This window comes from Hippoglossus hippoglossus, chromosome 13, assembly GCF_009819705.1.
Source record: "Hippoglossus hippoglossus isolate fHipHip1 chromosome 13, fHipHip1.pri, whole genome shotgun sequence".
In the NCBI taxonomy this organism is placed as follows: domain Eukaryota; kingdom Metazoa; phylum Chordata; class Actinopteri; order Pleuronectiformes; family Pleuronectidae; genus Hippoglossus; species Hippoglossus hippoglossus.
Window position 1 is genome coordinate 27,201,812 of NC_047163.1, and position 26,901 is coordinate 27,228,712.

The window sequence follows — 26,901 nt, forward strand, 5'->3', positions numbered from 1 at the left end:
GCACAATACTGTCACTGACAATTTTCTCAAAGATTCCCACACATTTTTTGGCGGGCATTGTCGTCCTCTTCTTCTTTTATGGTTTTTAAGAAGGAACAGCAGAGGATAATCAAGTCAACCATCAGTGACGTGTGTAACGGCACGAAATAAAAATGAAAAGAGGGATGGAGAGGACACATTTGGGAAGAAATAAAAAGTTCAGAGTTGCCTCCTCTTTCTCCCATTAGTCTATTTCCTCTTCATTACAGAGATGCTTTTGAACAAGCACACACGCACGCACAAACACACACACACACACACACATCACGTAGGGCTGGAGAGGATGTGTATGTGTGTGTCACACTTCCCACAGTGTATATGCAACAGATGAGGGAGGGTAAAACTGGGTGTCACAGTGGTGTGCAGTCATGTTGGCCAACTGGCAATATGGCAGTGTAATGTAGAGTGTGTGAGTGTGTGAGCGTGTGTGAGCATGTGTGAGCGTGTGTAAGCGTGTGTGAGCGTGTGTGTGTGTGTTTCTGTGTTTGTGTTTGTGTGTGTGTGTGTGTGTGGGGGGGGGGGAGTGTTGTAAGGGAGAGACAGCGTGTATTTTTCACAAGTGTCACCCAGGCTATGAAAACCTCCACCACCGTCCCGTCCCTCTCTTCTTCTTCTCTCTGTCTGTCTCTTTTTGGTGTATGAACTCTCCATTATTTCTCCCGGTCTAGACGAAGGCCTCGGGCTTGCTGCCATTGTTTATCTTGACGTAGATCTTGGGATCCTCGTCGCGCTCGTCTCTGAGGCGCTGGAGGTGGCGGCTGTGGCACAACAGGTAGAGGGGCAGGCAGAACCCCAGCATGCTCACCACCAATAGGCCCACGTTCACCTGAAAACGACATAAGGGTCAGACCAAGATCATGATGTGAGCCTCTGGCTGAAACTCTCTTATATCTTCCACTGCACTCTCTCTGTTGTAAGAGAGACAGAGAGAGTGTTTGTAAAATCTTACCCATAGAGGGTCTCCTTCCAGGGGTCCCACCATGGCCATGAAGAGAGGCTGCTGGAGCAGGGCGAACAGAGCGCTGATCAGAGACTGCATACCGGTCAGGCTGCCAAACTGAGAGGACGGGTACCTGCAGGGGACAAACAACATAGACGGAAAATTCAAACAGGAGTCATGACTAAACTGAGCTCGACATGTACATACTATGAATATCAACTCTTTGTGTAAACTACACTTTAATTTCATCTAAAGTCAATCAAATTAATTTTATCGCATAACGTATGTGGACATGAGTGACCACTTTGGGTTTCTATCATGGTTTGAGACAATTAAAATAAGACTATCTAACTAAACAGTGGTCATAACTGACAATTATGGGATAATGCTGAATGCTAAAAGCTACTCTACTGTATCATTAATAGAAAGAGTCAGAAACTCAGTCAACTTACTCAGTGATGTTATCCAATAGAGTATTAGACCAGTAAGCCAATGCTCGATCCAAACAAAGTAGAACTCATAATGTATTGAATAGAAAAAACGCTGCGTTTTCCATTTGTAAGAGGAAGCATGTGTTTCTTATTTCAAACATTTAGTTTTAAGGTGACAAGATTGTGCTTTTAACTTTTTTGGCAAAAGGCTCTTTCATTTAATCTGACATTGCAAGTTACATTAAGACAAAGTTGTCAAGTTCTTTCAAATTTGATGAGTCAGGCTGTTACTGCATATTAATGACTGCAGTTTTAAATGAGATAATCACATAATGGTGTAATGTTCAGTTGTCCACATACTTTCGTCCATGTTGTCTATCTAGTCAAAGTTTTTTTCAGTCGTTTATACATTATCAATGTGTGTTTTTAGACCTACACAGCAGCGTAAAGGCCTCCGACTGCCGAGTGGATGAAGCCTCTGACGATCGTGTGCAGGACGAACGACAGAATCTGAGGAGAAAAAATAAAACAAACACACCTTCCATTAAGAACCAGCTCAGCTGTCCTCACTGAGACATGGCTTCCATCTTTGATAAATGAGATTCAGGAACAGTAAATAACATGCTATGACTCCTTCTGTCCAGTAGGTGTCACTGAAGCACTAAGAAATATCTGCAGCTGCATTGCCATGTGAACGTCTCCTGTTTGAACATCATGTACATCTCTACAGTCTCTGCAGTGCTAACCTCTCTGTGAGGAGACACATGCTGACCCAAACATTTTCAAAGACATATTCTCCACCGGTGTGTGTCTGTGTGTGTTTGTGTACCTGAAGGGGCAGGTTGGGGATGATGCAGGTGAATCCAAAGACAACCAGGAGCAGGTTGGTGAAAATGAAGGCTCTGGTGGCGTTGACGATCTTCTGGATCTGTTTCTCAGGGCGGCGGGGCTCACCAGGCTCCCTGATGGAACAGGAGAGAATGAAATAGAGTCAGACGTTTTTTCAGCTGTTGCTTTTTCTTCTTTTTCTAAATGTGAGTGATATACACCCTCACCTCTTGGCACACTTGTCACTCTCGTCCTCACAATCTTTGAGTTTCCAGTCCATGACGTAGCCAATCACAGGAGAGGTGACCAGACACAAAAGCTGGAGCACGCCAAAGATGGACGTGTAAACACTCACTGAGAGACAGACAAAAGTAAAGAGGAGGGGGGCGTTATTATCATGTTTTTATGTTATATATATATATATATATATACAAATGTATATTTAAGTTTTGCACATGAAATGAATGGCATGAAGAGTTTAGAGGGAAATGCACAAGCACAGACAGGAAAATAGTTTGTGTGTGGTTAGATCTCTGTGTCTTACCCACTTCCATCTTCTCCACTGCAGCAGCGAGAAGCCAGCATGACAGGAAAAAGAGAAAGAGCAAGAGAGGAGGAAAGGTACAAGAAAGATGGAGCTGGAGTTAACAATGAGCACTTTTAGCAAGTTCGCTGAGCATAGAGCAGCAGAGAGAGGATTGTTAGCAGAGAGACAAGACACAAACAGTCTGGATAAGAGGTAAACAGTCGGTTAAATGTCTGTGGTCAGACGTTAGAGATCAGGAGGAACCATTCCCAGAAGCCACCTGTGTTTGCATTGACAGTTTCAAACCACGGCAACACACACCTGTTTTCAGGTTCCCCTCCGTCAGGGAATCCAAGATGGTGTTCATGGCGCCCATGTAGAAGATGAGGCGCAGCTGGGTCACGCACATGGTGATGAGGCTCAGCAGGAAGATTGGACTGAAGATGCTTTTCATGAAGGTCTGAGCTGCAGAGGAGGAGAGAGAAAGGAGGTCATTGGCGTCAGGCCTCCACCAAACCGGTTTATACCACACAGAGACTAATCAGTAATATCCACAGTAATTAAAATGTTGCTGATGAGAGACAATTATTTTTCCTGCACAGAGCTTTTCTCAACTGCTTCTATAAGATACAGTGATTTTTCATTTAAAAGTAACAACATATCCCAGAGTTTCACAATCACTGGAAAGTTACAGAGCCCCATACGTGACTTCAGGACTCCATACGCTACTTTGTTATATAATCATCCCTCCGTTATATAAGGGTCCCTATGCGAACCCTGCGGAATAAAATCTGGTTTCTTCTTATAACTTGTCATCGAGCAGCAGGTTCTATATGAAAATGTATCTTTAGAATCTCACAGACATCTGCGGACTCCCTGGAAAGAGAAGAACATTTCAGTTTCCACATTCTAAGAGTCAGAACGAACACTGGATTTGAAAAGTGGTTTCTATGCAGGCAAGCGTTTTATAATTCGTGTCTGTCTGATCGTGAAATTACCTCTGAATAACTCAGACTTTCTTTCATGTGTTAGCATTGCAAAATCGAGAAGGAGGTAAATATTTAGTTTTTCCGTCCTGTGTATGAAGACATAAGGGATGTTCTTATTAGTGAAATGAAATCCATTTGTGTTGATTTCCTTTGGTTGGATGATTTTTAAGACTTGTTATAGCAGATTCTTTTTCCAAAGCTTGGGAAAGAAGGCAGCATTTTTTGTTCAAGACCGAGCTGTTAAAATAATTAATGGCGCTCTGCAACTTTACTTTTGATGTCCTGTAAACCCATCAGGGTTGAACACTTCTATGTGCATGACACAGAAAATAAAGAAAACAATAAAAAAATGTACTTAGACTTTAGTGTCGGATAAAAGTATGAATATCTCCTCAGAGGTCTTTACATTGGGACAGAGAACAAAATGTCTCTGCAGTGTGCAGGTGACGCAGCAGCAGAGCATTTTCATGCACAGGATACAGACACACATGTTTCTGATCCTGCAGGACATCTTCTATCACATCTCTCTTTCTAAACTCTTTTCATACGATGGAAAGCTACACTGATGTTCTTCCTCCCCAGAGTGCTGTTAGGGAAGAGGGGAAGAGATTGTCATCTAAATATTCCCACTTGCACTCGGGTGCCACGGTAACACGTCTTAGCCTGCATGAGAAGCTGTGTGGCCTGGGGGGGGTGGGGTTTGGCGATGGCTCAAAGAAAGAAAGGTTCTGGGAAAAGTTGATCATTAATCAAAGTTGTGAATATAAATGGAAAAAGGACACAACTGCCCATATGGCCAAGCACTGGACAAACCAATTAATGGTGGGTGCACAGACGGAGCAGATGGGTTTATTACCCAGAACAACAGGTATCCATGTGAAGCCTAATGAAGGGAGTCGTTCTGTAAAAGGTCAGGCTTGTGAGGCATTATTGGGATTTTTTTATAAGCACTTGAACCCACTCATTACTTCATTAATATCACAATCAGAGCATATTGTAAGAAAAGAAAATAATGAAAAGTGTTTCAGTTTGTCTGCAGCCATGATGGCAGCTCTGTGAGGCTGCACTTTAGATGCTAACCTGCTCACAACGATCTATAGCAGGTATTATATTTGCATTGACCATGATCTTAGTTTAGCGAGTCAGCATAGAAAAACAAAGTAATTACAATTCATCCTGAGGTGGGAATTAAGATTATTTTCAACTGGGGTCCTATAATATTACTGCGGTGATCAAGGCAATAGAAGCAATAATGTACCATAAAAAGAATACCCGAAAAACCATGAAAGAAGAGGCTTGGAAATTAAAGATAGAAAATATTCAGTTTCTATTTTGTTTTGACGTCAAAATCGAAACGATCGAGTGGAATAAAGATCCTCCCTGACTGCCTTCATACTGGCTTGAGATGTAGTTTACATACCAAACTAGTACACTGTGGTTATACTGAGTGTCGTGATTTATGTTTGCTAGTGGTGATAAAAATGATGTGTTTAAAATGAAGTATCAATGAAATATTCACAGACGCAATTGAAGCAGGTTTGTGTGTGAGGATGTAATATGGGCCTCTGTAAAGCTCCTGACAGACGGAACATGTCCAGCTGTTATGAAACCAACCATGAGGGTCCTGACACACACACACACACACACACACGCACACACACACGCACACACACACGCACACACCCTGGCTTGACACTTCAACCTACAACAATGCTCCTCGAGAGCTCCCTGCCAGGATGCCACACAGCAGCCGAGCAGCTTTTCTAAGAACAGGGTCCAAACGGATTCCACGGTCCGTTTGGTACCAAAGAGACCAAGAAGAGGGCAGCCAGAAAACCCCCTGCCCCTCGACCAGTGAACATCCGTGACCTCAGTGTGACAACCAGCAGAGGTAAAGGGGCAATTCAGTGACATTATGGAGTGTCAGGGGAGCTTGTGTGTGCAGATGTAGGTCCGGCCTGGAAGTATGTCTCTAATCTCCCCAGGACTGTGGGATGGACTGTTGTGTGGAAAGCTGTTGTCTGTCATGGAGTCAGAATACAGAGCAGATCTCCCATTCACTGAGTAAAACAGCAGATTGTCTTTTGAGATGCTGGGATGAATATTCATAAGTTTAGAAAAGGGTACACAACAAATACTAGCACTGCCTAAAGACTAAATAATTGAATACAAAGACTCATCTGTGTTTTTGAAAAGCACTGTGTGGCTATTTCGATTTCCTCACAGACGCACACAGACAACAGTGGCATTATGCGAGATTTTAAGTTCGAGCTTGTGTTTTAGACTTACTCTCCAGCTCGGACTTGCACTTCACCTCCAGGTCCACGGTGGACAGGCACAGCTTGTTGGCCTCCTGCGTGGCCAGGTCTTTGGGCTGGTGGTGCTGCTGCTTCATGGAGTTGCCGACACTGAGGCGGCGCCCCACGGTGGTTACCTGCCGATAAAACTGCTTCCCGGTGATCTTGTGGTCGAAGCCCAGCCAGCTGAACTTGATCTTCACCCTGAGGAGATGACAACAAGGTGAAAGATGACAGTCAGCAGTGGAGACAAAAAATAAAATATTGTGTATGAAAACAGGAACAGGGAACACATGAGGGAAGGAAAAGAAAACGTCAGCAGACAGAGAGGGGGAAAAAGAAAAGAGAGGAGAAAAAGAGATCCAGGTAAACGAGAGCAAAGCTGTTTGATCTTCTGGATTTATGGTCTTTCCTGTCTTTGGCCTCTGCTGCATTACTCTGAGATTTACTGTGCACGAGTGTGTGAGCATGTGTGTCTGTGCGATCTTCTACGTGTGTGTGCCCGTACAGTGATCTCTGTGGAGAATAAAGGCTGACTGGGCTCAGTCAGAATCCATTTACAGCAAGTAGAACCTGAGCTTAGCTAACAGCGAGCAAGGAACACTTAACAATGGCTGATGGAGGCTACACACATTCGTATTGTGTATTTTAACTTACGTGTAATCCATGTCCTCTGGGCCGGGGAAGGGTTCCAGAGGCCAGTTGATGAAGCAGTTGAGGAAGACGAGGCAGGCACAGCCGGCCCAAACCATTAGGATGGAGACGAAGGTGGCACCCAGATCATAGATCACCTACAGGCAGGCACCCAAAAAACATAATGAAGTAGTTATACTTCTAGAGTTCAGGTAAGAGCATCCTCTTTGAGACAAGTCCTCCTCCTTGTGACGGCTGAGGACCGATGATTGAATATTATTTCGGTAGACGGAAAATCAGGTGACGTAAAAACGACCTCACCTTAATACCAGGGAAGGTGACAGCGGAGGAGGCGTAGGATCCGATCATCAGGGCGATGAAGGTCGACCTCAGGTCTCCAAACATGTTTGGGAGCTACGGAAACAGAAGAAAGTTGAAAACAAATTAACAGACTTAAACGTAATACACAGTGAACACATAAACACACAATGTCTACAAAAAAACACAGCCTTCAGTCATGACCTGTTTCTGACACCCGAATGTGATTTACATAACTGTGAAACACCATAGGCTGAGGCCGCTGAGATAAAAATCAGTTTTCCACTTTATAACACAACTTAGTGACGCACACACTGGAAGTTGCTTTTGAAGACCAAAAGGGTGGAAAGGCCTCTGCATTATGTATAGATAGCAACTTCTAATGACATAAAACAAAAACCATACAGCTTTCAAGAGAAGACATGGAGTGTTCATCCTTTTGCAAAGTCAAAGGTTACATCGTTTACAATAGTGTTGCATTGCACACTCACCCTTGTATTCTCTTTAATCCACAAAATCTAACAAAGACAAACACCTCATCCTAGTGCTCAACATTATTGGCTATAGGCTCGTCACCACAAAGTGAAACCAGTGCTGCCTGCAGCCAGGTGTTTCTCGCACTGTTGTTTCTGTTCTGAGGTTTAATGTGGTGCAGAGACACAACAGCCAGAGAGCACAATGACGCTCAACCCTTGACTGGAAACAAGAGTACACGCTGTTCCTAACAAGGCTACTTCAAAGTGTAAACAGCTTTCTTCAGGCATGAAGTCAAAACTAACCTACAAAAAAGAGCCTGAAAGGAACATGGCTTAAAGACTTATAATGATGTTTGTCCTCTGGACAGTATGGTTCTAAGAGAGAGGTGAGGAAATCAAATCAACAATGAGTGAAGTGATTCCCTGGAGAAGGAGTGGGGGAAGGGAGTGACAAATTAGGGTGGAACATTATTATGGGTCATAAGCTGCAAAACTCCTCGAAGAATTCCCTCCAGTCCCCCTCTCATTGTCCTCATCTGTCTGTCAGCCCGTCCATCCAGCCACTGTGCTCACCACAGGGGAGCAGCTTGTTAGTTAGATGGCTGAACCCTCTCACCCAACACACAGACGTCACTCCCCGGATTAATTGGACCAAAGGTGAGCTACCAAAATCACTATGGTCATTCCATGGCAATCCAAAATAACAAGCCCCCCCCTTTAATTCAATAATTCCTGTTTCTCAGGAGCAGCAGTCGAGAGGAGAGCAGAGAGGCTCAGACTGTGCCCAGCTCAGCAGACCTGATGTGGTTATGACAAATCGAGGCCAACTCACGATATCTCTGCAGAGTCAACAGGTTCAGATCCCCTACTGTTGCTCTCTCACTTCCTTTTCCTTCAGGCTGTGATGATGGTGCATTTTTTTTTCATGGCCAGTCTGAGCTCTGTGAATAGCATACATTTTTAAAAAGACCTGAGCTTTGGGGTAATAAGGGACTGTATGGAAATTGTTATGGGGGGAGAGTGGATCAGAAAAGGTGTTTCTCTTTGGCTAAAGATAGTGAAGCTATTTTTGTGGGAACAGGAGACTGACGCAGCAGAACCAGAAATATTGACCAAGAGGTATTTACTACAAAATGCAGCCAAAAATCCAAATAGGTAGTGTATATGTCAAATAGTAAGCAGAAAAGAAGAATAACAACAGTTTAGCCCATTTCCATACGTATTCCAACTAAAACCATCTGTCCAGACTAACGCACTAACGTCGTACTGTAAAGACCCAATCAGCAAGAGGTTGTGAGTGTCTAAGTCATCGTTTCCAAACGTCTCAGTTTCTACCTGTCCAGACTAAAATACAACCCAACCCTAAAACCAGGCCCACATCGTTTCCAGAAGTCTTCGATTTAGCTGCTCTAAAACTACAGAGTACTGTGGACACCAGACGTATCCGTAGCAGAGTTGATGTGTTTCAAACAAAAAAGTATGGCTGTAGCCTTAAGTGTTTTTTAAGAGGAGGGTTTAAAAGAAATGTAATTTACCATATTAACCAAGTTCTTTTCGTACAGTTCCTCAGTAATTTGTTCATATGAACAAATTCCAGTTATTCAGTGGAAATAAAAAGGAAAGAGGCCTCTGTGGTGACATAACAACTCTGCCATTCACCTCCGTCTCTCCCACTGATACGCCTTGTTTATTAGTCCAATGGGTTCATCAGGAAGAAGCCACAGTGCACAGGTGAGCAGCAGAAAACAACAACATCACGTGAGTGAACAGTGCATTGCCAGAACCGAAAAACCACAAACCATCTGTAAGATTTAAAAAAACACATGTCTAGTCCTGGTGATGATACTGAGCTGAGCATTATTGTGTTGGAGCGCTTGCATCACATCGTAAGTTTTTCGGAGTTACCAGGCCTGAGTCACAGACATCTGCTGAGACAACCATTTCCCAAAAAACATGTCACAAACCAGTTTGGTCGGCTCATCGTGAAAGAAGAAGTAGGGATTAATGAGTTAGGGGTCGTCAGGATAAAGTGTGAGGGAGCGTGTTGATGGGAGGAGCAGCTGTCCGGCTTGACGAGTGACAGATAACAGCGTTTCAGTTGCTGGAGTCAATAACACATCCGTCAGGCAGACAGGTACGAGTGTGTGACCGTTAAACACCGGAGGACAAAGAATCTGCTGTGGCTTCAAGTGCAAACAGAACAAGCAACTGGCTGCACAGAAACTGTTCACAGCCACAAGACATGAATAATTGTACTGCCATGAAATATGTCATGAACATATATTTGCTCATACAGGTACTCTTTTAGAGAACGCCGTAAACAAAAACATGTGATCTCCGGAGCAGAATTAATAAGTTACATCCTGCCTCTGCCTGCTGCACCACCCTTCCCCTAAAGATGTCTGTGTTGTTGTGAACACGTCTGAGCAGAGAATCTCCAGCTGAGCTGAACATATGTGAAAGGCAAACAGAAAGTCTGAACCCAAATGTGCAGACATGCTCTGGGGTTCATATCTGAAAATGGCTTAGTTTTTTTAAATATCCTAATCCCGTAAGGTGTCATCAAAATGTTCCACCAGATATTGGGCTGATTTTGTAACCACAAAATCAATGTATTGCATTTGCTTCTCAGATGCTGAAGTGTGGCATGTGATCACAGGCATTTCAAATGTTTATTCTGGAAATTTCCTCACCTATAACATTTGCTAAACCGCCTTAATCATTTCCTATCAACCTGCACACGCCTCTGAAAACCAATTAAATCTCAAATATCAGAATCACTGTTCAAGTGAATGGTGAAAGAAAAGACAGAGAGGACTCCTGTGCGTAGACACCTCTTCAGGACTATGACGCCCACCATTGACTCTGTTATTGCTTCTATTCCTCAATAGCTGCTTTGTTAGCTCTGTGGTCGCTGTGTATCCATGCACCGAGCGGCAAGGTACACACACACAGATGGGCTCGGTGTTTGGACAGCCACTGAAGGGCTATTTTTTGCTTCAGAGCAGTCACCTGGAGATAAGAGATCAGGGTTAGGGGGGGGTGGGCGTCGGGGGGGGGGGGGGGGGGGGGGGGGGGGGGGGGGGGCGTCGGCATTTGTAAAACGATTACAAGGTCTCCTGGGACACAAAGATATTTAAAATGAAGGGCTTTGTTTGAAGAGTATCCAGGTGACTCAATATCTATTAGTGCACAGACTGTGACCCACTTCTTTATAATGATCATATTTGCTTGGTGATGACATTTCAGCAGGGCGTCATGCAGGCTCTGACTTGTTTTTAACCTTGTGTCTTCATTGGGGACATGTCGTGAATCTAATAAGACGTAGATGTTCAACAGGTTTAGTCTGGAGCCATACAAACACCCTAAACTTTGGTTTCTTATCAAATCACTCTTATCTCCAACCACTTCTGCTTCTTGCTGTACAGATTCCCCTATGACTGCAAACATTTTGGCTTCACCGCCCTTTTCAAATCGTATATAAGACACTTGAGGTTAAGATTCTGGGCTGAGTGTTGAAATGACAAAGGAAAAGGTTGAGTGTGAGGTGACAAAGAGGCGTAGGGAGCAAGAAAACATGCTGAGCCTAGTCAGACGGGTGGGGGAGTGAGACAAAAAAAAGAGGAAACGGGACCGAGGCATCTGAGAGGAAAGAACAGAGGAATGAAAGAAGGAAGAGCGTTTGCTGCAGCAAGTGGAAACTTCAGCTGCCTGCTGCTGGACCACTGAGAACCAGCTCTGACCGGTCCTGTGCTGACGCACGGGAGAGGACTCCCATCCATCAGAGCACATAAATGAGGCAGTAAGATTAGCAAACACCAGCTGACAAACACCACACTGCATACCTCCATCGACCTGACCTCATGTTTTGCTCCCTCTTATTAGAAGTCTTATGCTTTTATTATGACTGAACTTCATATATTTCGGACTGAAACCAGTGAACATGAGGGTTTGCACCAGGAATAAGGGCGGAGAAGTCTCTGAACAAGTGTTTTGACCCGTCCGTGTCTACAAATTCGATCCATGCAGCAGCCACATGGAACAGCCCTGCCGCCAGATTCACAACAGTACACGAAGCCTCATCCACATGAGCCTGATATCAGTAACGGCTGCTGTGTCTCAGCAGCTCCGATCTCCTATTACAGAGCGACTCCTGACCTTTGACATTCATTCATCCCTTCTTCCCTCGTTCTCCTCCCTTTGGTCCCTTCATTTCATGTGGTCACATGCAGTAAACAGAGCCTGTACTGTCCCTTTTCCATCTCCCCCTGCCATCTCCTGCATGGTAAAAATAGCCCTCAGCCTGATCTCAGAATGAAGTGCTGCGTGTGCACTTCATACATTTTCAATTTCACAAGAAATCACTCCTAGTTTTTTTTCCTTTAGCATTAAAGTTAGATGCCCATTCATCAAGAAGAAAATGTCCAGAGCATTTAGATTCCTCAACTGAAACCTGAATCGATGGCCAGATTGTTTACAGTTTCAAGCAGGGAATCTGTTAGATGGTCAGCCAATCAGCTAGAAGGTGCATAACAATGTTATAAGACCAACTGCTGGAAAAGTTAAAGAGTATTAGTAATAGAGGATAAACACACGCATCAGACAGAAAGTGGATTTGGGCAGTTAGCACAGACTCAGTCGAGGAAACCAAACCCAGGAAGCAGAGGGGCTTGCAGCATGTGCAACCAGCAGGATGAAGAACAAGAGGAGGAGCTTCATGTGTGCCTGTGGGTGTGGATATATGTGCTGCATATGTATGGATATATATGAAGAGGGGGGACTGCCCTACTGTCTTCTTCTGTAACATGAAGCTGTTTATAATTCAGAATAGGAGGAATGAAGACCACCTCCCCCTCCTCCACTCCCTGTTTTCAAATTGCTGGAACAGTCAGTGCTGAGTGTGCATCCACAGGAGAGAATGAGGAAGTGAAGCAGAGGAAGATAAAGAGAAGATGTTTTACAAAAGATAGAGGGGGTAGAGTTCGATTTACGCTCGTCAGTGAACACAAGGACAGAAACACAGGACTCTCTGGTTCCAGTCTCATACAAAACATACACACTTGGCGAGTTGGGTGGGTCTCATTGACATGAGGAGTTTCACGGTGCCTGAGATGCCGCGTCAGAGCTTTCCCTCCCTCTCAGGAAAAAGGTTACAGATTACTTAAAATACTTGTTTTCCTCAGTGACGACCCCTGACCCAGAGTCTCAGGAAAGGGCAGGGAAGAGGCAAAGCTCCAACATCTCCGACACACAACATAACTTACTCCATCTAGCTCTCTCACACACTCACACACACACACACACACACACACACACACACACACACACACACACACACACACACACACACACACACACACACACACACACACACACACACACACACACAACCACTCTGATGCAGCGGCATAAATGAAACATTTGTTGAGGCTTGCAGGGAGCTCGGCTTACTGAGTGTTTTCAGGTGCTACACAGCTAAAACAACACACAGTGGAACACACAGGCACACACTGACATACAGTAAGACACAGCGCTCCTGCGTGTGTGCTCATGCCGCATGACATAGGTTGGGAAGTTATGTGCAGGTCCAGCCTTGTCGAGCGAGAGCAACTGACACTGGAGCAGACCAAAACAACAAGGCTGAGACAAAAGACTGGGAAACAGGTTAGGGCGGGGGGGTAGTCAGTCAGGGTCCCAGTAGGCAGCCTGAAAAGGAAACTGCAAAGCATGGGTGGGGTGGACACACACACACACACACACACACACACACACTAAGTTCCCCTGTCGCTACTTCCTGTTTGTGTCCTCAGTGACAGCCTGTCTCTGCTCTCGCTGCTTTTTGTGATAAAAATAACAGACTGTTGAGGCGTCACACAACACTCGTGAAAAAGGTTGACTATTCACTGACAAAGCAACACATACATTGTCCACTTCATCTTTGATGTCATGGATACGACAGTTTTTTTGGCGGCAGAATCTGTAGCAGCAAACACTCTATTGTGCTGTTAAAGAACAATTACACATCTGTAGACTTGCATTGTCAATAACACAAACACACCACATGTCCACACAAATGTCCTTTTGTAGATTAAATAGTAATGAGGAGTCTTTTTTTAGCATTGTGGGAGTAAATAATAAATTACTAATATTCTCTCTCTCTCTCTCTCTCTCTCTCTCTCTCTCTCTCTCTCTCTCTCTCTCTCTCTCTCTCTCTCTCTCTCTCTCTCACGTGTACTCTCTTGTGATGCAGCACTTTCTCCGACTGATGAGATCATCCTGTCCACTGGCTCCCTCCATCCCTCAATCCTCTCCTCCTCTGCAATGCACTGCTCATCCCTTTCTCCCTGTCGTCTCATCTGCCCAGCCATAATTCCCCTTTATCTCTCCTCCTCCATCCATCTTTCCTCTATATCCTCCCTCTCCCTCCCTTCCATGTGCCCTGCTTTTTCCTGATGTCCCCTCATATTACACATCCGCTGGGCTGGTTTGCTGATATTGACATAATATTAAAAACACAGATACAGTCTTATTTGTCTCCAGTTCATGGAGATATTTTGCTCTTCTTTTCTTTTCTGAACCTTCATTAGTTGGTCACACCAGAAAGTGGCTTTTTTAAATTCAAACTCATGTCCTAACAAAATTGGTCTCTATAAATCTTGCCAAATGGCTACTGTTGAAAATTAGTCCCTAGATAACACAGGAACATTTACATGTAGAAATGTGTAAATATATTAATTGAAATAAACCAGAAAAATGCTAGGTAACTTAATCTCTGAATATTAAACTTATATTTTTTCCTTATTTCATTTTTTTTTTTTATTCTATTATATCTATCTCATCTTATCTTATACTCGGTCTGTGGGGTTAGTTCCCAAGCTACTGTAGCTAATTTGAAACAAGATATCAACTATAAGCATCTTAAATTTGATTATTCTCCTCGACTTGTTATTGGAATGACTGCTATTAAATTACTTTTCAATCTAGGTCACTTGTGGACATGTTGGCAAACAAAAATGTAAATGCACCTTTTTGAAAGTATCTGACATCTATTTTTGTCTAGCATGTTCCTTCTTATTTGAAGTGAAACAGTTTGGCAACATTTTTGCTGATCATCCATAAGTTTTCTTACTCACCGTCAGAGAAGTGAAGGTCATGCACATGCCTCCAAACCCGTTCATCGCCAAAGCAAAGAAGATCAGCATGGACAGATCTGCAGAATAAAGAGTGGATTAGTGACACGGTCAGATGTGGCTACTCTGCTGAGGGTCCTACTCATTGCATCTGTTGGATATGAGTGCACAAATACACTGCATGCGCCTCTGTTTATGTGTCTTATGATTAATGCTCACTTGCAAAAGCACATGACTGAGAGCAATGTGTGAGGAATCTTAGCTCCTGATTGGACATGATGATGCCATTTAATTCACGTGTGAGTAAAGATTCGTACTGTTGGGATCACTGGCTCCGTAGGCGATGAGGAGGCAGGAAAAGGCAAAGCAGGCACTGAGAACACACAGAAGAATAAGAGGAAGGCGATGAACAAACCAAACAGACCACGACTGCCTGACACATATTGTGACAGTTTTTCTTATCCAGCCTCACCTGCCCAGAAGTCTCAGTTTCCGTGGTCCATATTTGTCCATGACGATGCCCATGGGCAGAGTGATGGCCGACAGCAGGAAGGAGCCCACAGTGAAGGCCAGGTTCAGCATCTCATCCTGGTCCTTGCAGATGGACCAGCCATTCATTTCCAGGTACTCTTCAGCTGAGGTGGATGTATTGGCGAAGCTGGATCTGTTTTCTGGATAATGCAAACAAATGAGAGAGGGAAAGAGATCAGAAACAAGATGCAGAGGTATAGTTTTTTGTATTTTAAAGCTTTAAACAACACAAAGTTGACCAGTATTTCCAGTGTGTGACATTATATATCCAGAGGTGTTATGTAGCTACAGTAGTTGAATGCCACAGACATTTGTACAGACAGTCAAGGTTCCTACAGGAAATTGGGATTTGCTCCTGCTAAACTTGTTTTTGGTGCTAGTTTAAAAAATGATGGCTTGGTAAACACCTACCAACATTTAACGCATTCACATTTTAATGTGAACTTGTCAGATGTCTTGTCAGACTTTCATCCCTTGCAAACTGCACACTTTCACAGGCATCCAATACCATACTATCTAGTCAACACAGGTGTGTACACATTTAAAATTATTTATGTGCACTTTGCGTTTTATTATTATGCAAAAATTGGAGAGGAGTGTCAATGTTGTATAAAAGCTCTAATGGTTTTTCTACGGAGCACGGACCCTCCACATGGCAAGCGACTGCACGGATGGTTGTGCATATCATCACTGTAAAGCTGACGTTTGGCTCAAAGCACGGCAGTAGCTCACTACAGTGACTCTAGCATGGCTGCTGTCTCCACACAACATATGATCTATATGAGAAATATGATGCATTGTTTTGATTAAACATACATCTGTTACTAAAACATTAAAATGCATTAGCAATGCTAATAATCCAATACATACACTGTGACAGTTTTACATGTGATGCTCTACATATATATTGCTGATAATACTAATGTATATCTATTTTAATTGAATGCACATCATTTGCCTGTAATTAAAGAATTCTAAATGGTTTCATTGTTAAACTTTTTCAACTTTTACAATAATGATGATGATGATGATGATGTAACAACACCAAAGAAGAACCTGTTGACTTGTTCAGCCTGAGGGTCTAGGTTTACCCCCCCCTGTTGGACCTGAGCTGCTGAGCGAAAGCCAGCAGACTTATTAAAGGTCAAGTCAACCCACTGGAGGGGAAAACAACACAATACAGAGTAAACAGCCTCCAGAAATAGTCACAAGTGAACCCCCCGCTCGGTACTGGGGATCTCTGAAACAGTTTCACTCAGTCTGCCTCCTGCTAAATCACTGGTAAACACAGTCCACTGAGTTAATGTGGAGTCTATTTTGGTCTATCAGCTCCAGTGGACGGCTGCCTCTGGTACTAATAACAGACAGACAGACACACAGACAGACAGACAGAGACAGACAGACAGACGGAAAACAACTCCTCGCTCACCTTGACTTGTTTTGCGTTAAACTGCCAGGAAAATAATAGAGGCAGTTACCACATGTTTGATGTCTGGAGGAGGGACGGAGCTATAAACTACTTAGTCATCAGTGTTTTCAAGTTGTCAACAGCAGCTAAAGTTCCTACTGCATCTAATAAACACTGCTTTGCCTTTGTCCTTAAAGAGCTGTGTGATGTTGATTATAGGGCCTCTACTGACCCAGCTTAAGGTAAAGGGGGGAGGGGTGCGGGTCTCCTGGTTAAGGCTAAGGAGAGAATTTAGAGGGTCAACAGGAAGTTATTATGTCATATATTAAATGCATCGTACTGCAGGCCGGTGACCTGTGAGGATGTAAATAGATGAAAGGTAACGTGGCCTGGGGAACTTCAGATGACTACAGTGTTTTAATACTCAGAGGGATGTGAGGACACTGGAGCAGCAGAACATTCAAAACAGTCTGCTGAAGGACTAGTTTGATTTGACACGAGGATGCAGAGCTGTAATCACTGAGAGTCGCCTCCTCTATTGTGATGCATTTTATTCATGTACATCTTAATCATAGAGGAAATCAATAGAACAGTTGCAGATGAGACATATCTTACCACAAGGTTGATTCAATAGCTGTTCTGGTTCTATTGAATCTTCCTGAGCAGTTTTGCTGGAGTTCAAATTTGTCATCCATGTTGACTGGATTCACATGTAACAAGTTAACATAAATGCGTCATTGTGACCAGTAGGAGGAGTAGTAGAATATTAGTGTCTTGAAAAATGTTTGATTATCTTTTTACAGTTCATCGTATGAGGATCATGAATGTGTTCAACTCAATGTGTGGGACTCAATCTAATGTTCGAGACGTGTCACTTTCAACCATAAACGTAAACCTGCCTCCAGTGATGTCACTCGAGTCAACATCAGTTGGGTCAGATCACTACAAGTTTGAAAGAGAAAAGAAAAATCTGATGGCAGGAGAAACTCCACAGAAGGTCCAGAGCCGCTCACTGGGACATTGGAGTTCTCACATACATTCCGCAGAATGATGGGTCTATCCAAATGTTTGAAAGCAGCATTATGAAACTTCATCCATAGTCTGGATGGAAGTTTTTACTGTGGCTAAAAAAGTCAAAAATAAGGGCACAGATTTCAGATTTCAGACGCCATTTGAGATCAGATCTTTGTGCTGATAAGTGGATTGCGTGCTCGGCCTCCCCGGCTGGTATTTGAGGCGTATTGGAGCATTAAGTGCTGACTGTTGGATTAACAGAAGGTAGCAGCATCTGTCCCCCAGTGGCCCCGACTGCTGACTAATCAAATGGCTGCAGCAAATTTGGGTCAACACGGGTAAGAGCCCTGACCACACAAACACACATGGGGGCAAACACACCCGAGGGTGAAAAGGCTGACTTAGTCTCCTTTGAAAAGTCCTCCCTGATGAATGTACACCTGCTATTTGTCTGAGGGTGTTTCGTGTCAACACTGTAAGGTCAAAGGCTTTCCTGTGTGTATGTTTCACCAAATTCCTATTTTTTCAAGCCGCTCCCTTCTCTTGTCTCCTATACAGCTGATGTTAAGCAGACTCACCTCTGACTTTCTGTCAACCAGTTCAAGGTCCCTTAGTTCGCCTGTAGATATCTAAACCACATAACTTCACATGACTGTCAGCATCTAGAAATAATGACGCACAGAAGAGTAATCACCGGAGATCTTAGGGGAGTTATCCTGTTGCACCCTACAATAAACAAACCTCATCCATGTATGATCAGTTCACATTGAGCTTGTGATTCGTGGCTTTTTACATAAAGAAACAGCCACTATTGTATAAAGAGGTCAACTCACGGTGAGAAGTTTGAACCAGTGTCTTGAAACCTCCAGGCAACATAAAACACATGAGTGGATACACAGAAAGAGGGTCACATTGAAAGAGTGTGTCTTTTTCTCATCTTCTACACTGTGTTTTCTTCCATTTAGGAATGCTGGACACGCTGCTCACACTGCTGAGCAGATACAAGTGACTGAGCAAACTGAGCCTGTAGCTTTCAAAGAAGGACACCTCAGTGAAAGCACCACAAAGAGATGTGACAGCAGTAAATGAGCGAGATGAGGGAAAGTTCGTTTCTTTCTTTCTTATTCCTGAGGGAGACAAACACACCCACACACACTGTGACACTTCACACCACCCGGGAAACCACAAGCTAACTGTGGGAGAGCGTCACTAACATAGAAACGCTATATGTGCAAATTAAACATGCAGCTATTTGAAACGTTGTATTTACTAGATGCATAATAATCCATATTATGACTCTAAAAAACCAACTCTCTCCTCCCTCCTATGCTCCTATATGGCCGTTCTGTGGTAACAGGAAAATGGCTGTTACTGTATCTCGCTGTAAATCATGGGACGTGCCACTGCAGCAGTGGGTCATGCCACTTGGTGGAATTCCTCGCCACACTCTAGGACGGTGTTTTGTTTCCTCAGCCAAAGACTGCACAGACTTTACAATGTGCTGAAGTGTTGTAGTCTGGCCAGCTCAGTTCCCTGACTGCCTTCTCAGTACTCATCACTACTGACCCGCTGCCCCGTACGTCCACTTGTTAACAGCTGTTTGAAGACCTGTTTACAGCTGTTAGCCAATACTATTGCATATGTGGAAAAAAGTTGTAAAAACCATATTGTGGAGGGGAGTCGACTGACTCAAGTCATGAGCATTAGTTAAGGCTGGAGATTTGAAAATGAATAAAATGTTGTGCTGGAGTAAGAAAACAGTGATATTACAGTAGCTCATTCCTCAGCTCTGCTTGAAGCTAAATTGGCAGCTACATGCACAACACAGCCCACGCAGACCAAACTATCAGAGGTCCAGTTGCATTGTGGGTAATGTGAGGTGCCAGGTTGTGATAAGAAAAGATGGATGGTAGTGCTTCATTGATTTTAATCATTTTGTTGCATGGAATTCATTATAAACTATCCCTATTATTTTACTATTTTAGTAAGTTAATAAGTACTTTTCATGTACAGATGGACACTAATTAAAAGAAAGTAATTTTATTAAGAGTGAGAAACCGTAAATGCAGCATGGTTTTTCTGTGTATATAATAATGTTTGGTAAGAGGCTCCCGTGGAGAATCCACACACTTTGAGAATCAATGATAAAGGAGCAATGAAGCTTCTCTTGACGGTTGTGGTTGAACAACACATCTCAAACATTTTATGTCATCTTCACCCACTTTCTTTATTGTTATCGACTACCATGCTAGATGAATCATTTACTATATTGTCTTCCCTTTTGTCGTGCTGTTAACTTGCATGTAGAGGCAACAAAGCCTTAATAAAGGGAACAAAGAACTCACTAACCTTCATACACTACCAGCATGCATTGTGCCTGACCTGCATTGTGTGTCACAACGTTCCCTTGTTTAAACTCACAGAGCATTCAGACGATGCATATTACAGGGTGTATAGAAAACGTAATGTTGACCAAAAAATCTTTAATAAGACGAACTTTCAAATATGCCTTTCCGACAGCTTCACATTTTATTGCTAAATTATGTCCCTCATCACTCTTACAATGGGTTTTCTTACCTGCCTCTACAGGGAGGCCGTTTCTTAACAGCCACCAATAACTGTTTTAAATGTGGGTATCCTCTAAAGATAGAATTATGAAAAATATGAACTGATCTCTTTTTAGAATAAAGTTGGACACGGCTCACATTTCTACCAACTTCTGCACAATGTAAACTTGACTACACTGTGTAAGTGTTTTTTTTCTATTTCTAGAAGACGCAGAGGAAGGTGTCAACTTGGAGCGACAAGATTTGAGAGCTTTTGGTGATAAACGCCGACACTGGTGCTGTAACACAATAAAAACACATGTTATGTCTTGCAACACGTCATGTCCTGTCCCCTGCTTGCTCTACCAGGCGCCAGCCCTCGCCTGAACGCTCCGGACATTTTCCTGTTGTCATTGTCCTGCTGCATTCTTCACATGTGAAAGTTTGATTAATGTCCGGACACAATTGTCTGGACATTTTCCAGAATTCATGTCTGCAGACGTCTCTGAACCTAATCCAATCAGATCCACAACCAACAGTGCATCCTCATTTGTGGTCTTTCCTCCTGATAGACCACAATTGAGAAAATAATCAGTGAGACAGACTTCCTACAGCCCTACAGTAATGTTTTGCAGTCTGGAAACATAGTCACAATGGCGGCGGTGTCCTCAGACAATGTCGTGTGATAGATCTAATGAATCTGTGAGAGCGATCAAACCACCAGCAAATGCACAAATTAACCCTGCAGGGCTTTGATCGCAGCTCCTTTGAGACCGACAGAGGGAAAACACAGACAGAGACGAAGAGAGGATCAAAGAGACGGAAAAGCAGTCTTCACTGTGGAGAATGGATGAATGGTCTCATTCACACATCCTTCTGCTCCTGGCAATGAAGATGACCCAAACACCCACTGGTGATGATGAAGTTGGCTTTTACTATGTTGTTGTTGTTTTTTTATAGGATTTGCTACCACATCCCTCTCTGGAGGAAGCAAAAGTCCTCATCTGACTTAGCTTTTGTCCAAACTGAAGCGATATTCTGACAGAAAACAACACAAACTAATAATGAGCCGGTGAGTGCACCAGCTCTATGCATCACCTTTGATCACAGAGAGTCAAGGACAATAACACTAATCTGATCGTCCTCTTCACTTGTTGTGCAGCAGCACTTCACAGCTGCTTTTCAATCTTGCTTCCAGTCCGCCTGCCACTGGCTTATTGACTTGTTTTCCTCAAGGAACTCCCAATTGTTGGATCAATATGACTCCAGTGTGTTAGCTCATACACAAGCAGCTGATTCTTCCGAAGGTCACAGAGGAAATAACACCTAAGTAAAGTTAATAAGAGCTGCACAATATGCAGGAGGGTTTTAAAGTGAAACCTGAGCACAGTTTTTTTGGGAGAAACACTTGTTTGTGTGTCTTTAAATCTCCTTAATCTCACCACACCCACTCACAGTGTAATAATCCTGAGTGTTACAATCAATCTGCTGAAAGCCTTCAGAACAGCTCAAAGGACACTCAGGGCGTCGACAAGCACTATGGGCCAATTAGCCTCCCATACAAAAACTCAGATCACATGCTAATAGGCCTGATTGCTCCTGAGATGAGCTACAGGCAGCCTCTTTGCACGACAAACATCCTCATGTTAGTAGAAACAGTACTAAAAGGAGTGGTGTTCATGTGGCATGTGATGAATAAGGCTACATCCACACCACTGTTTTGGTTTGAAGATGCTGTTTTCAAACTAAATCTCTGTCCACACATGTGTTTTGTCTCAGTATCAGTTTTAATCCGTGTGCATACTAACACGCCTGAAAACATATATCATGTGATGCCCTTGTCAAGTACACTGGGCACGCATGTGCTGGTGTAGACAGGAAGGCATGAATGTGCTGCAGGACACAGAATGCTTCAATAATATCTTGTCTCCTGTAAAGTTGTATCTTTGTAAAATGCAGAATTTAACTGCACAACAGCTGTTAGCAAAGACAACAGAGTCAGCAACGCTTATAATTGATTCTCCATGTTGTGTCTGAAACTCCAAACTTCTCTGTTTCTGCTTTTAAACGCAGCCCCAGAGTTTTCAAAGTGAAATGGGGCCGGTAGCGTTTCCAAACTTCTCAGAGTTGGCGGGTCTAAACCTCTGGAGCAGTTTGGACGTCAGAGAAGTAGCGTTGATGCGTTTTCAAATGAATCGTGTGGATGTAGCCTTACAGTGACAGTTTCAGTCTCTATCAATCAGTTTAATCAACTAGAATATATGTTATTTATCTCTACTTAATCACATGAAGTCACCTGTCTGATAGCAAATGTTATTACATGAAATAAGTATGAAATCATTTTCTTAAAAGATCTGAATGCACTGATTTCAAACCTCAAACACTGTTTGTGTTGGGAACTACTATTGTAGATGTGAAAAATATAAAGACTTAATAAAGGTTTTTGTGGCTCCGGAGGAAGTCTGACAAACTGCCTCCAGTGATGTCACGTGAGTGAACAGCACTTGGGTCAGACCACTACAAGTTTGAAGCAGAAAAGGAAAATCTGATGAAAGAAGAGACTTTACCAGAATCAAATAAATATAATGAAATATAAGTATTCCCCTCCACAGCTGGAGTTACATCATCCTGAAACCTAATTTGTCAGATGTGATATCCCGTGTGAAGCTGACTCACCTTGTTCTTTACACAAGTACGAGTAGAAGCCCTCAGACTTGAGCATGATGAGCAGGGATCCCCAACCGAGCAGCACGGCAGAGAAGAGCAGGTTCTCGATGACCGCCGTCACCGCCATCCACCAGCGGCGGGCGAAAGCTGTGGCCAGAGTGGGAGCCATCTCAGCTGAGTCGGAGGCAGCAGTGCACCGGCCTGACTGGAGGTGAGGGAGGCTGCTGGAGCATGGGACAAGAGGAACAGAAACAAGGTTGTGATCAGATATAACAGTAGTGCTCATGTTTTTATACTTCTGCATTTTATTATGTACAAACATTAGAATGTATCCATTTAACATTTTAGTGCTCTGCACCACATACACTTCTTTGTTCAGCCTGATGACGATGTTGATGATGGTCTACTCTACAGACTCAAACAGAAAACAGCTGAGGCCTTTGAGGTGCAAGAACCCCACATAAATATTAAACACTCCCGCCCACTGACGCATCTGATTGGTTTGAGGGTTTCACAGCACGCCCCCCATTGGCTGTTGGTGACATACCGCATGCAGCTGCTACACGTGAGGTTGATGTTGCATTTATGTCCTCTGCGTGTGTGTGTGTGTGTGTGTGTGTGTGTGTGTGCGCATGTGTGTGTGTGTGCGCATGTGTGTGTGTGTGTGTTTTGGGATGGTAAGGGTTCCCATGTATATGGTAGAACCAAATTCCACAATTGAATTAAAAACTCTACATTTCAACGTCAACAAACAACTCATAAAAAAATGCCAATGCAACTCCCATTACTTTGGTGAGGACGACACTACTCGTTGCTACGGGATCCGACTAACTGCAGGATTTCCCCTCTGATATTATGAAAAGATCAGAGACAAACATTTCGAGCGAGTGTGTAAATCCATTGTGGTTTTAAAAATTATTGAATAACATGGTTTCTATAGTTGACGGGAAAAAACACCACTGCACGTGAAGGCAGCACGAGCTCCAGCCGGTTCGAACCAGTGCGGCGCGAGGTTGAGTTGTGAGCGCTCGCGCTGCAGCCTCTCTGCTCATATCCACAGTGTGTGGTGTTTGTTGTTGTTTATTATGTGTGTGTTACTTAACAGTGAGGCTGCAGCAGTAATTACACACGAGCGCATGGGACAACACGATGGAGTTAAACATATACAAATACACAACAATTAAGAAAGAGCTGTGGTCTAAATCAGATTGATCGATAAACAATATTATGTCATTTGAAGGCTTTGTGAATAATAAAAACATATTCACACAATTTATTTAGTAAATAAAAAACCCTAATGATAACATGGAAATAAATCATGAGCTATTTTATTGTGTAGAGTGAGAATTGTTACACACAAACATATGACATGACTTGTATCCACAATAGGAGTTAATGGCATGTTTCTATTGTATTGTATTCCAGCTGTTGTGTACAAGTGTGTGTTGAAAACGCTGCCGTTGTGTTTGAAAGATATGTGTTGTTGTTTTCGTCAGCGCAGGAACTTGATGTCACGCCTGTGTTACAGAGCTGCAGAGGACAACACACTCTTCCTGCAGCAGCTCACTCCTCCTCCCTCACATCTCATCACTCAACCAGATCTCACTCTGTTCACCACCATCATCATCACACTGAGAACAATAAGAATAACAACTATATTGCGGTGAATGAAGAGCAGAGCTGAAACTGGTCTGAACTGGACTGAAATCACCTCCTCCTCATCATCAACCAGCCCCCCCCCCCCAATTTGCGTCTCCATCCTCCTCCCTGCCACGGCGATAAGTCAGCGAGAGCAACACACAGCTATTCCGGTGACTCGTTTCAAAATAAAAGTTGATTGGAGGGATTTCCCTGCACTGTTTTGTAAGTGAGAATATACTTCTAAGAAAATATTGAGCCTGTAGTAACTTTATATAAATGTAACCATAAATAGAATAATTATTGATCGATCAATCATCAGTCAAATTTCATTTGTATAGTCCATATTCACAAATCACAATAGCCTTACAGGGCAACATCATCTGCGCCAAACCATCACCAAGAGTAAAGAAAAACTTCCAAAAAGTTATTTCTACCACATTCATTAGACAAGACAGCATGTGACATAAATGGAGAGGTTTAAAGTATTTATACACAAGAAAATGTCGAAAAGAGATGAAGGCAGCAGCCATGGAAATTGTAATGATAGATGTATTGACAGTAAGCGATTATAGTCACTGAAAAAAATCCAACAGATGTGGGATGTAACAAGGTACATTGACTAAGTTACTGTACTTAAGAACTTTTTCATGTATCTGTACATCAGTACATTGGGTGAGAGAGTTATATTTTTGGTGTTGGTCAAATTTTAGCAAAAGTTAAGTTAATTATACTCTGGAGTCAAAACTCTTTTATTTAACTCTCAGTTGACACATAGTTGGTGTCAAAGGAAGTGTCTTTAAATCAAATCTCTAAGTGTAAATGTATTATCTCTTTACTTTCTACTCTAAACTCTGAACCTGGCTGTGACATCTCAGGAGTGAATTTCAGTAAATGAAATGGTGAGGCTGCCACCCAAACCACTGGCACATTCACTAAGTTAGCTTGATCATGCATTTAGGTCGGCTTAAACTTTACATTTGAAGAATAAGAGCTATTGAAGAATTGAGTGATTATGTCCTAACCTAAGTAATGTTAACTTAAGTTAATGCTAACCAAGCTGTTTTGATTGTGGGCTCTTAATTATTAGCTCTTATTAATGCTAATGCCGTATCATACTGGGTAACCAGTCCAACAAAATCTAGGGAAATGGGGAACACAATGTGCCAGCGCTCACATGGTGGTGTGATGTTACCTATTTTGCAAGACAGTGTGCGGCTAATATACCATTACAGCTGCATCTGCCTCACCATGTTGTTTGCCATTTTTAAGCTGTTCTATGAAGTGTATTGTGCTTTGTATTTAATTTAGTGTTGATATAGTTTTCTCTAATTTGTTACCACTTTGTTGTTGAGAATTATTTTTATGGTGTGAAATCTTAAAACCCTAGGTGCCCTCTATGACAAAGAAGTAACAGACCTTTCTGTGTTTAGGATCATCTTGAAAAAAACGACATGCATCAATGTCCTCTCCTGACATTTCATATGGTAACTTATGTTACTTTAATTGGATCACATTGTTTACTAATTTGGTACTAAATTATATTTTGCAAGATAAATTGTACAGAAAGCTAACCTCACTCATCTTTTCACAGAAAATGTTGGCAAACGTGGACTAGGCCATGAATACAATTATATGTGTGAATTTATTTGTACTTTTTCTCAATGTTTGAATACATCTTTCACCGCTGATACAATATTAACCCCAGGACACTACACTCACGAACTGACAAAAATGATTTGTGGCTGCTTTTATTTTGAAGTCAAAGCCTCTCGTTTCCAGGATTATAGCAGTTTTGTATCCCAGCTGCTTCACGCACAGCTCCGCAAGTGGCGCTCAGCTGTTCAGCATCAACAACAGTCCGGGAATCACCGTCCCGCTGCTGAGACAAAGACAAAACAACACCTCCTCTGTCCCTCTGCTTTATTTCATGGATGTTTTTACAATCCACAAGTCCAAACCCAACTTCCACACAGGAGCAGCAGCTGATCCACACTGAACTCAGCTGTCGTCATGTGTGGGGATAAAGAAGTGACCAGACAAGTGTGACACATATGATCTGATCACACACACACGTACGATCAGGACTTTGTGCAAACACACCGCAGCGTGTGAAGTTGGTCCCAGGCTGTTGCAGACAAAGACAAACAGCGGGATCAGGACGAGATGTAGTGACTGACACAGGGAGATGGTGACTCCTTCTTCGCAATCACAATCATGACTCAGCCTCCCTCCTCATCCCCACCTCCACCTCCAGCAGCAGCAGCGGAGCATCCTCCCTCCCTCCCTACCTGTGAGTGCGGATTCAAGGGCAGCAGCAGCAGCGGCTCCGGCCTCAGTCAGATCCCTCTGCAGGATGTCCCTCGGCGGCAGACACACAGAGCAGCTCCGACAGCTCGCACATAGAAACACGTCTCTCCGTGATTCATCTGACTCTTCTTATTTCTACCCTCATTCCTCATTGCTGCTGGACTTTATAGCAGCGAAGAG

General features: G+C 43.1%; 1 protein-coding gene across 2 annotated transcripts; it reads right to left on the bottom strand.

Annotated features, from left to right (window-relative positions):
• Nucleotides 1–26,901, bottom strand: LOC117772678 (large neutral amino acids transporter small subunit 4-like). Of its 2 annotated transcripts, XM_034604009.1 has the most exons (15): nucleotides 26,703–26,901; nucleotides 22,783–23,006; nucleotides 15,080–15,278; nucleotides 14,925–14,980; nucleotides 14,611–14,687; nucleotides 7,005–7,097; nucleotides 6,708–6,841; nucleotides 6,043–6,254; nucleotides 3,086–3,229; nucleotides 2,783–2,800; nucleotides 2,466–2,592; nucleotides 2,240–2,372; nucleotides 1,847–1,920; nucleotides 989–1,112; nucleotides 1–865 (listed from the first exon to the last, which is right to left on the bottom strand). In XM_034604009.1, exons 2-15 carry the CDS (start codon nucleotides 22,940–22,942, stop codon nucleotides 704–706), a joined length of 1,713 nt encoding a protein of 570 aa, XP_034459900.1. In that variant the 5' UTR covers nucleotides 22,943–23,006; nucleotides 26,703–26,901; the 3' UTR covers nucleotides 1–703. The 2 variants fall into 2 exon arrangements, with proteins under 2 accessions (XP_034459900.1, XP_034459901.1); XM_034604010.1 differs by lacking the exon at nucleotides 2,783–2,800 and having other exon boundaries at nucleotides 26,703–26,900.

Coding starts and splice junctions, on each gene's coding strand:
- LOC117772678 (XM_034604009.1), bottom strand. CDS start 22,942: ATGGCTCCCACTCTGGCCACAGCTTTCGCCCGCCGCTGGTGGATGGCG. Junction 14,688..14,924: donor CGGAGCCAGTGATCCCAACA/GTACGAATCTTT, acceptor TTTATTCTGCAG/ATCTGTCCATGCTGATCTTC. Junction 3,230..6,042: donor GTGCAAGTCCGAGCTGGAGA/GTAAGTCTAAAA, acceptor CCTCCTCTGCAG/CTCAGACCTTCATGAAAAGC.